General features: G+C 42.9%; 1 protein-coding gene and 1 long non-coding RNA gene across 2 annotated transcripts in view; both read right to left on the bottom strand.

Moving 5' to 3' along the window:
• The window catches only part of ctss2.1 (cathepsin S, ortholog2, tandem duplicate 1), a 15,874-nt gene extending 5,260 nt beyond the window's left edge, over positions 1-10,614 (bottom strand). The window contains exons 1-4 of the mRNA XM_061049788.1: positions 10,456-10,614; positions 5,729-5,853; positions 5,463-5,585; positions 1,765-1,917 (exon numbers count right to left, since the gene is read on the bottom strand). Of these exons, the coding sequence (XP_060905771.1) occupies positions 1,765-1,917; positions 5,463-5,585; positions 5,729-5,853; positions 10,456-10,474 (420 nt within the window). The 5' untranslated portion in view covers positions 10,475-10,614. The remainder of the gene's footprint in view (positions 1-1,764; positions 1,918-5,462; positions 5,586-5,728; positions 5,854-10,455) is intronic.
• LOC132983480 (uncharacterized) lies at positions 3,359-5,456 on the bottom strand. The gene is made up of 2 exons (XR_009674846.1): positions 3,766-5,456; positions 3,359-3,718 (listed from the first exon to the last, which is right to left on the bottom strand). It is a non-coding gene; the product is annotated as an uncharacterized LOC132983480 (long non-coding RNA).
• Positions 10,615-11,679: the final 1,065 nt, after the last annotated feature.

Below are 11,679 nucleotides of genomic sequence, written 5' to 3'. Positions count from 1 at the left end.
CCCTTAAGTCCTGTAAGATAGTATTGTTTATCTGATGCACACACCTTATTGGCACGTGCATTTAGTGCAGATCACAAACATATTCACAGGGGTCTCTCTCTCTCTCTCTCTCTCTCTGGATGTTATAGATGAGCTGACTTCCATAGTCAGATAACATTAGTGATTTGTAATTTCATTTGTTGATGGATATCCACTTAAATATTCTTTTGGTGTAAATTTACAAATGTAAAGTCTTTCCCATCTTTGCTTTGGCGAGTTCTGTTTGAAAATGATTCAAGGCGGCGATAGCTTAGTGGTTAGTGTGTGCGCCCCATGTACGGAGGCTATGGTCCTCCAAGTGTGCAGCCCAGTTCAAATCCATGTTCTCTCTCTCTCTCTCTCTATTTATAATAATTTATAATTAAAGGCCCCCCTCTCGTTGACCCCGTCCCAAACGAAGGCAGGGTCACTTTACAGACTGAAGGAAATTAAAGTCTGAGCTATTAGTAGAAGTTTTACCTTCAAATCACACAGATCACATGATCCAGTCGTAAACAGAGCGACCCGTTCGGCGGTGAAACGTTTAAATCTGAAGAGGTTCTGATATCATCCGAGTTTGTTTATCTGATTTATTTTGTTAATATCTCCACTGAGGTATGAAGCTCTCTGAAAACGATGATTTAAATATTAACTTTATGACACACGTTCCTCAAACACGTCTGAAAGTCAAAGCTATGAAAAGATGTTGGATGAGCTGGTGTTAACCTGTGTGTGTGAGCGTGTGGCCAAAAGTGGATGTGGTAGCATTTGTGAAAAAACCTGTTGCTGTAGTGACGACCTCATTTCTGACAAATGAGAAGGAGGGAGGGTTTTTAATAAATGTGACTTATGAGACGACGACTGTCGTGTTGCTGAGTGTGCAACGTGTGTGTGTGTGTGTGTGTGTGTGTGTGTGGTTGTGGGTCTGTGTGTGCCTGTGTCTCTGTATGTGTGTGTGTGTGTGTGTGATTGTGTGTGTATGTATGTGTGTGTGTATGCATGTGTATGTGTATGTGTGTGTGGTTGTGTGTATGTGTGTGTGTGTGTGGTTGTGTGTATGTGTGTGTGTGTGTGGTTGTGTGTATGTGTGTGTGTGTGTGGTTGTATGTGTATGTGTGGTTGTGTGTGTATATGTATGTATGTGTGTGTGTGTGTGTGTGTGTGTGTGTGTCTGTCTGTATGTATGTGTGGTTGTGTGTGGTTGTATGTATGTGTGTATGTGGTTGTGTGTCTCTGTATGTATGTGTGTGTATGTATGTATGTGTGTGTGTGTATGTGTGTATGTGTATGTGTGTCTCTGTATGTATGTGTGTGTGTGTATGTGTGTATGTGTATGTATGTGTGTATGTGTGTCTCTGTATGTATGTGTATGTGTGGTTGTGTGTGTGTGTATGTATGTATGTGTGTGTGTATGTGTGTCTCTGTATGTATGTGTGTGTGTGTATGTGTGTCTCTGTATGTATGTGTGTGTGTGGATGTGTATGTGTGTCTCTGTATGTATGTGTATGTGTGGTTGTGTGTGTGTGTGTATGTGTGTCTCTGTATGTATGTATGTATGTGTGTATGTGTGTGTGTGTATGTGTGTCTCTGTATGTATGTGTGTGTGTGGATGTGTATGTGTGGTTGTGTGTGTGTGTATGTATGTATGTGTGTGTGTATGTGTGTCTCTGTATGTATGTATGTATGTATGTATGTATGTGTGTGTATGTATGTATGTGTATGTGGTTGTGTGTGTCTCTCTCTTACCTGCATCTTGACTTTGGTCACACAGCCTCTCTCTCTCCAGTCCATGGTGTCGGGAGCAGCGGCGCCTGTCGTCCCTGTGAAGGGAGAGGACGCCCTCTGGATGTCAGAGGGAGGAGTGAGCGTGGCGAACTGCTGCAGGATCTCCTCTTCTGTCTGTGAGGAGGAAGAGGAGGAGGAGGAGGAGGAAGAGGAGGACAGCTGATGAAGAGCAGCTCCTTACAGTTCAGTTTTAACTCACCATATCTCCGATATACAGACAAGAAAAGCAAAACATGTCCATCATCTGTTCACTTTTATATTTGGTTCCAGTTGCAAGTTGGAAAAGCAACTTGGACGCCTCCAGGAGTAACTGAGTTTTGTTGTATAAATACAAAACGAAGCTCATTGAACACTCGACTTTAAACACTAGATATACCTACTTGGAAATCTTTCTTGGACATTACACTAGAGAGAGATTAAACTTGATAAAATTGAAAACTTTGATTTTTAAACTTTTACTGCCTCAGGTAACGATGCCATCTCTACACTGACAAAGAAAGAATTACTTTGAATAAATAAACATCTCCCTGCCCTCTGAGCCCTTCAGTGAGAGTCCAAAGAGTTTCCTAAACACGAGGGGAGGCAGGTTAGAGGATGTAAACCGAACACCACGTCGTCGTTTATATTCCAGTTTGCACCCGGCGTCCTGCAGTCGTTCATTAAGCTGCTCGCAGTGTGCTGTCGACACACGTGGTGGTGCCCTCAAACTTCAGAAACCCGCTCATTATTTCAGTGAAGTCTCAAAAGGTCGGAGCTGTGAAAGTAAAGTTTCTAAAGTGAAGTCGAGTCGAGCAGCAAAATGTTCTCATTTACATTCAGACAGAGGTTAAAAAAGTTGATTATTCCCTCATCTGAAGCTTTGATACGTCTGAAGCAGCATTAAAAGAGTCACCATGGAGATATCATCTTTGTTCAGAGTGAAGCAGTTTAAGAAGAGCCGATATAAAAATGTAGAATCTGTACTCAAGCTTTGAATCAAAGGAAATGTTCTGATTTCTGTTTGCAGACTTTGTCACGTCCCGTCTGTGATAAGGTGAGGCAATATTTGTGTGTGTGGTCGTGTGTGTGTAGTTATGTGTGTGCGTTTGTGTGTCTCTGTATGTGTGTGTGTATGTGAGTGTGGTTATATGTGTGTGTATGTAGTTGTGTGTGTGTGTGTGGTTGTGTATGTGTATGTATATGTGGTTGTGTGTGTGTCTCTGTATGTGTATGTATGTGTGTGTGTGTATATGTGGTTGTGTGTGTGTGTATGTGTATGTGTGTGTGTGTGTGTATGTATGTGTGTTTAGAAATATTGTGAATAACTCTCATCCTTCATCAAATCAAAACTGATGAGTCATCAAAACATCCCCCTCCCCCGTACAGTGTGTGTCGATCGAGACATGAGCTAATCAGACCTGTTTGTTTTTTGAACCAGGCTGTAAACATGTTGATCTCTGCTGTAAAAACAGACTTTTTAGAATGGGTGTGTATGTGACTTCCTGTGCTTCAGCAGCCAGCCTCTAGTGGACACTCAAGGAACTGCAGGATTTTACACTTCAGCATCGGCTTCGTGTTTCAAGACCGGAGGTTGCTGCTTGTGGCTGACTTTAAATTCGATACAGACAGTCGAAGCAGGAAGCTGCTTGTTCTGAAAAGTTCTTAAAATAACGACTGAAATGTCTCAGATATAGGTTTTGTGTGTGTGTTTGTGTGCGACCTGTATGAAAACGCTGTGGGGTAAACACATTGAGCATCAGCCTTTCCATCTGGCTGTCAAGCTGCAGAACATTTTTCTTTCTGAACATTTTCATTCAGCTTTACTCCACACTGCACAGAGGGGGCTACACACCCGTCCATTACGACATGTCAGAGTTAGGATTCAAACTGATGTCATGCAGAAGCTGTCGGCTGTTTTTTTTAACGTGTTTTCCGGCTGCAGCTGCATATAGACTCTGAAGACACCCGGATACACGCCCTCACACCCTGGACACAAACTTTTCACACTCCTCCCCTCTGGCAGGCGTTACAGAACACTGTACGCAAAAACAACCCGCCATAAGAACAGTTTCTTCCCCCAGGCTGTCACTCTGATGAACGCTAAACAGTCACAGAGTGTCAGACCTGTCACTGTGAAATGACTCTAAACCAAACCATCACTGTGAATATACATGTATGTATATACTGTATTTATTATTTAATTTAAATGATCAATATACACACACTTATGTAAATACTGTAATTGACCCCTCTGTCACATAACTGCATTTTTCTTATTATCATGTTACTTCAGCATCTTTTGCACTGTTCACCACTGCACTGTTTCATATTTAGTACATATACTAAATATGTATACTATATACACAGTCATGTAAATACTAGTCTTTTCTTATTATTGTTTATTGTTGATATTTAATGTTGTACCTGTACATAAGAGAGCACAGTTCACCAAAGTTAAATTCCTTGTGTGTGTAAGCATGCCTGGCCAATAAAGCTGATTCTGATTCTGATTCTGAAGGGTAGCATTTAAAGTAATTTAAGCTAACAGAGAGACATTTCAGAAACAGGTGCAAAATGTGACCTGAAATCTGGAGTCAAAGTCTCAGTCTGTGTGTTGAGGGTCTCTGAGTAGTAAAAAGTGTTTTCCCTTCCCGTGAGACGATCTTCATCGTGTTCCTCATCGGTCAGTCTGTGTGCAGCTGTGTGTCTCCTTCAGTACCGTCTGTGTCCACCAGCTGGAGTTTGTAATCCTCTGAGCTACTTGTACGCTAGTCGAGCCTCTCAGCCTACGGTAACGTCGATCGTTGTGAAGCACAGACCCACAGCCTCTCCCGCCTCCTCTGCTCACCTGTTGTTTTTAACTGAGCAGTCAGAGCAGCACTCCACACGCTTTATGTACTGACCTGTACACAACCGTTTGATTTAAATGCACCATGATGAGGAAAGTAGAAAAAGTGAGGTCACAAGTCCGGTCTATGTCGCTCTGAACCCCTGCACGCTTTGTGCAGCGAGGGGTTGAGGGTGGCGGCTGCACGTGCAGTCATAACAGCGCCTCTCTGATGATAGATGATATAAAACTCTCTCTCAGCTTTTTATACTGGTTCATCGGCCTCACAGGAGTTTAGGACACAGAGCACTTTTTAGATGAATAAAAAAGTATTAAAGTGCGTCTTTATCGTTCACAACTCTATCTTTAAAAAAGTGTAAAAGTCTTGACACAAAACAGCAGAGTACTTTTTGTTTTCAACAAACTGAACGTAAAGGAGGAAACGATGAATCTGTTACATATTCAAAAATGCACGCTCGTCGCTCCGCTGATCGTTTTTGTTTATTTTTGACATTTAAAGGTCTACATATTCTAATGAGATAATGTTCCCCGTTATGTTCATCACCGCGAGCTAATGTGCATGTAATAAAAGTCCTGAAAATATACGCAGAGAGAGAGAGCTGGCACCGAGCCTGTGGGGCCTCTCGGGGATCCAGCCTCGTCGATATTCCAGCATGTACATAAAAATAAACCAAACTCTAATATAAGGATTAGCTGCTGAGCTTCAAAGTTCAAACTAGTCGCACTGTTTCCAGTGTGACCTCTCAGCATCACGAGGGCCGCCGTCATGAATGAATCAAACTGATAATCATAAATCGATACGTGCAGAGAGCAGAGTGAAGGAGCTTCTCACCATGTCTCCCATGTGGTTCATGCTCAGATCGTAGGTGTGAAGCCCCATCGAAGCCTCCAGGTTGTGCATGGAAATGAGCATCAGGTTCTTCTCCCACAATTCCCGGCGGCGCACGTCTTCCACCTCAACACAAACACGTGGAGGAAGAGTGCACAAGGTCAAACTCTGTATAAGTTCATGATTAATCGCACGTATGGATTTTCTGGCTTTAAGACAAAGAAAGAAAACTTTTTTTTTTTTTTTTACATGCACACTTTCTCACTCACCTCATCTCGGTACTTTTTCTCGTGCGTCTTCTTCCACAGCTCCCAGTGGACGTCCAGCCTGCTGTCAAACATGGCCGCCGCCCCGACACAAAGGGAGACGAGCAGCAGGCTGCCCAACATCAGGCCTGTAGACACACACACACGAGAACTCAGGATGTGTCTCTGCTACACGCAGAGAAAAACAACCCGCATGACGGAGATCAGGCGTCGAGTCACAAACATGTTTTTTTTTAAAACCACAGAGAGTCGACCGCTCAGAGACTGCAGGTTTAGAGATGACTACATGTTTTCAGACCTCAGACATCAAAAGACAAAATGAAGAAAAATAATCTAATGGAGTTACAAATCAAGCTTTTGGTCGGTCATTTAAGAGCTCAGCTAAGCCACATTTTTGACCTCAAGGTGCCCGGACTTGTCTCCAAATGTGTCCTGAGGCCCGTTGTAGTCGTCAGTATTTTCACCTCGGCCTGAAGTCCCTGAAAGATTACACAAATCAGGCCACTGACATGTGGAGAAGCAAATTTACTGCACTAAGCCATCAGTCCTGTAGGCGACGGTAAGAAGAAGAAGACGAAGGCCATACAACAAAGACGACGGTTAGAAATCAGAGTTAGCCTGTTGTTACATGTGGTCCTGTTCTCTCTCTCTCTGTTTCCCCTCACTCCCTCTACCTGCTGCACACCTGAGTGCAATCTGTGCTCAGGAAGGAGGAGGAGGAGACGGAGGATGAAGAGGAAGAGTAGGAAGAGGAGGAAGAGTAGGAGGAGGAGGAGGAGGAGAGACTCTGGGCGGTGAGGAGCTTTGCGTCCCCTTTTCACCTTGTTATCTTTCTTCCTTAATGCAGTTTTTTTTCTTCCCCCGGCCTGCGCAAAGTCGACAAAAGTAAAAGACACGAGTATCTCCCCGTGTTTCAAAATCAAACCAGAATAAAACGGGTTTAAGCTCAACAGTCTGCAAATGTTTGCTTCTTTCATGAGAGCTTGTGTTGGGAGTGTCAGGTACCGGTGTCTCGTTAAATCAGACAAACATACAGTGAAGCATCTGGGCAAAACACACAGTGAGACTTATGAATAAACCTCAAGTGGTGCTGCAGCACGAGGAGCAGGAAGCGGTTTCCACACGTTGGCTTCAGTTACATGTTGCTCCAAACATCCGCCCGTCTGTGAGGTCAGACGACGTCAGTGACAACACATCGACACAGAGGCACGGGTGAACTTCAGTTTTAACACCTGCAAAGTTCAACGATTGTGCGAGCAGGGGGGAAGCACGATTCATCGATGTCTCCTCAGATTTCCAGCATCAGTTGTTTGTGTAGTTTCTCGTCGATCAGGAAGCTTTGACATGAAATCAGCTGCTCAGAATTTCAGCCCTGCTCAGAACAGGCTGTTTCTGTGTCTGTACCTTTAAATATGTAAATGAGCTGTGTCTGACCACGCCCCCTCTCTGGAAGGGCTTTGGAGTCTCGGGCTTTCTCGCTCCATGTCCTATTGTTTACGGTGAGAAGGCAGACTCAGAGGGCAGAACAAACACCTAGCTGTGGGAGTGTCACCCACCTGGGGGAGGGGCTACTGCCCTTTGTGATGTCATGAAGGGAAAATCTCCAAACGGCCTGTTTGAGCACACGTTTTCTGAAAAGTGGAGCAGGCAGAAGATGGAGAGGATGGACTTTTCTCATCACTGAGGGGTTTGTAGACAGACTAGAGACACATATTAGAGTTAGAGGAACATGGTGAAGAGGATTTTATAAATGATATGTGACCCTTTAAACCATATTTTAATCAACGTGCCAATTTTGCACATATCTGACAGCACTCACTCTCATTGCCGTGCTTTGAATCTCATGCATTATTCCCGAGGAGACCACTAGTGGAAAATGAAGAGGAATGATCTGTCTGGGAGTGAAAACAACACAATGGTGGTGGGAGGGGCCCAGAATACATTCTTGCCTCGGGCCCCGTCAGACTCTAGAATCTCCACTGGCTGTAGGAATATGGTCGACAGTGTATTTAAGGACAGAAAGCTGATTTACTGTTGAATCTTCTGAATGTTTATTTTTCAGGAGCTGTAATGAACAGCTCTGTGAAAAGCTTTAGTAGATATTCCTCTTGACGTCAGAGTTATTATTTGATCCATCAGCACATTTCTCTCCCTCACTCGGAGAACGTTTTGTTCCAGCGGGAGAGACATGTTCTGCCGTGTCCTCGGATCACAAAGACTTTAAACCCCCGAGCTGCACAGTTTCATCACACTCATGTTATCATATTCATCTCAGACGTATTTAGAAAGCTTTCACTGCCAGCGCTTTTCATTTTCCCGACCTCGTGATTCTGCCGCTGCATGTTTGGGAACCTGTAAGACGCTGGATGAAGTCCCTGATCTTTTCAGTCTCCTGTGTGAGCATGTTTTTACTCCCGTCAATATTCAGATGATTCATCGAGTATCATATTATCTGCACAAACGTCCGATTATCAAGTTATTCTGAAGAAGCTGTAACGAAAGAACAAAACGTAACCGCAAAGTGTGTGTGTTTAATATCAGCTCGGATGATCAGCAGCGGTTGAGCATCATTTCCTCAAATATCAAAACTTGTAAACTGTAAATAAATCACCCCCCCCCGCCCCCACTCAGTGAAGCTGCTGTCACAAAACCTGAAGTGAAACTCATGAACCAGCAAGAAATGCGGCTGAACGCGTCCTCATCCTCAGTTATGGTGTAATCAGGTGATTTTTGTTTCAGCGGAGAGAACGAGCTCGCTGCCAGAAAACACAAGAGGATCAGCATTTAATAACAGGAAGTTTAAGGAGTGAATAATAATCAGACATCAGGTGAGGGAGCTCTCAGGTCATACGGAGATCAGAATGCAGATGTGCCTGTTTCACATGATCCACTGGAGGAATATTATTAACAATCAGAGAGCTTTAAAAAATACACCAAGACTGAAGTTATCAGAGGAGTCTCTGACAAAAAGGGGACAGAGACTGGAAGTGATTTAAGGACACTAGGGTCACGAATCTGTCTAATCTAAAGTTGTGAAAATGTTACCTTACTTTTACAATACTTTCTCTGTTTTTTTTTTTTTTTTTAGGGCCCGACCAATATGAGATTTTTTGGGGCTGATACTGATGTCGATGTCTGGAGCTGAGGCGGGTTTTAAACCTCCTGACAAACCGTTACATCGCACCCACCTGTCAATCAGGTCAGCTACACACCTTATTGTGAATAACTCTTATCCTTCATCAAATCAAAACTGACGAGTCATTAAAACATTCACCCCCCGTACAGTGTGTGTCGATCAAGACATGAGCTAATCAGACCCATTTGGTTTTTTGAACCAGGCTGTAAACATGTTAATCTCTGCTGTAATGTAATCTCTGAGGTTGCTGCTTGTATGAGATTTGAGGAAACGTCATGGGTGGGGTCTTTCTTTGTGCCGGGCATTGAGCCCAAAAAAAAAAACCAGCGTCACTTCTCAGCAAACAGTTAAAACAAAGATTTGCGAAACATCCTCTCCAATAATTCTATTTATGTTTCATGTTTTACAGAAGTTTAATCCACTGCCAAGCCATGCTGAAGAGTTAAAACATTTTTAAACTATAACTGATATCATGTCTTCTCTGTTTGCAAAATCTGTTGCAGCATATTTCAGGTATCAGAATCTTCACCGGGAGGGAAAAGTCATTTGGGCAGATATTGTGCCATATCTGTTGTGTTTAGCATTGGTGTGAGCCTTTCTGTTTAGATGTTTCTCTTTTGTTTATTTCATCGACTGATTCCAGTGGAAGCAGCTGAAAGTTTGGCAGCACTTTGAGTCCAAGACTAATTTCCCCACGGGGACAATAAAGTGTGATCATATCGTATAGCAACATCTCTGACTCTTACACTTTGACACTCAGTCAAAGAGCAGATGCGTGGGTGTTGAAACATGTTCATAAAAAGAACGCGTCCCTCTGTTTTCTTCAGGGTGGGGATCAAATAGAAGCTGTTGAAGAGGTCAGAGGCACTCGGAGGGGTTTATGCATGAAAAGCCTTGAATTCATCAGGACTTCAGATTCATAAAACACAGCAACAGGTTTCAGACATACTGGCCCTGATGCATTAAAGGCTTTTCATACAAACCCCTCTGAGTGTATCAGACCCCTTCAAGAGTCTTTGTAGACTTTTCAGGTCGCCTGGATGAGACCTTCTATCAAAGTTACACTGAACTTTATGCAAAGAAAACCAACTTTATTCTGCTAGTTTTGCTAACTTAAGGTTAAGATAACTGTATCTGTACCTGTAGAGAGTCAGCTTAATTTTGCAGAACAGGACAAAAACATGATGAAGTGATGAGAGAGCTCAACACTCCAGAGAACAACCCGACAGTAAGGTCAAATATCCCAGCGGTAAGAATAAGACAAATACAAATAAGAATATAGCACCAATCAAGTCAAACAAGGAGAGTAGAAATCTTTACACACATTTCAGAATAAACTATGAAGAGAAGGAAACACACGGCATGTTTTCAGAAGGTTTGTGTCGCGTGATTACGTCAAAACAACTCTCATATTTAACTTTCACCTGTAGCCAGACACAGATCAGACTCTACCGAAAACCGAAAGTAAAAGAATAAAAACATTAAATCTGTTTTATTCTCGGGTTATTCTGATATGAGAGCCCTGTCATGGATATAAACCTCGACAGGTTTTGATAAAAAGTGACAATCAGAGGGTGGAAAGAGTCAAACTTACCTTGATCAGTCGGTCTCATGGTGCGTTTGTGCTGAACCCAATCTGCCTCTGTGTGTGTGAGAGAGAGAGAGAGAGAGTGAGTGTGTGTGTGTGTGTGTGTTCCTGATCGAAACTTATGAGGTAAATGTCACATGGTCCGTGTGCATCACTTCTTCTTCCTCTTCAGAAACAAAAAGCTGCACCCCGCTCGTCATTTCGGTAAACACCTGAACAAACTTTCTGCACAAAGGACAAAAAAGAGGAAACGGAGCGTTTGCGGAAATTAGTGATAAAAAGTGATTTTATCGACTTTAAACCTCAAAGAAACATCTAAACTTTAGAAAATGAGTCAAATTCAACCCTCAGAAAAACACAGCAGCGGTAGTTAATCTGATTTATTGTCCAAAAGCATTAAAATAATAACTTATTCACTTCCTACAAACGTCTAAAACCGGCCCTCTAGCAGCCCCTAGAGGCTGAAGTGTAAATTACAAGACATAATGCAAAGATGTGACCAAACCTGTGGTTGTAAAAAATCATTGAATTCAAATGTCTGACCTTTTTTTTATGTACGGAGGCCTAAAGCTGCCAATAACAAATACATAAAAAAGGTTTTAAATATGTAAAGATTAAAAAAAATGTCTTAAAATGATAAAAAATAGACTCAAATCTGAAACAGGGTTAAATCTCTGTTTTAATTTGTTTTTTTTTCTTTTCTGACTTTTTATCTTAACAGAGGATAGAGCCAGAGAGAGAGAGAGAGAGAGAGAGCGAGAGAGAGAGAGAGAGAGAGAGAGAGGAGAGAGAGAGAGAGAGAGAGGGCGGGAGAGAGAGATAGAGAGAGAGAGAGCGAGAGAGAGGAGAGAGAGAGAGAGAAGAGAGAGAGAGAGAGAGAGAGAGAGGGAGAGAGAGGAGAGAGAGAGGGGAATGACATGCAAGAAAGGAGCCAAATGTCGGATCCGCTGTAGGCTCCCCCAACCTTCAGCGAGGTGTTGGGTTACTACTACCACCCGACGTCCCTGACGGCCAGCCTCCACCATCAGACTCTGTCTTCCCCACAACCACCGCTCCGACCTCCACCTCAGCGGAGAGGAAGTGTAGACAACAGGAACGTGAAGAACACAAAGGAGAAATCCTTCCTGCATAAAGCGCCTGAAGAAAACATCTGTTATGAATTAGCGCTGTATAAATAATGATTGATTGATTGATACTTTTTAAACTCGCCGTCACTCGCTCTGCTGATGT

The sequence above is a fragment of the Labrus mixtus genome, chromosome 11, assembly GCF_963584025.1.
Source record: "Labrus mixtus chromosome 11, fLabMix1.1, whole genome shotgun sequence".
Classification (NCBI taxonomy): Eukaryota; Metazoa; Chordata; class Actinopteri; order Labriformes; family Labridae; genus Labrus; species Labrus mixtus.
The sequence above is the reverse complement of the archived record's forward strand: the minus strand, read 5'-3'. Positions and strand labels throughout refer to the sequence as shown.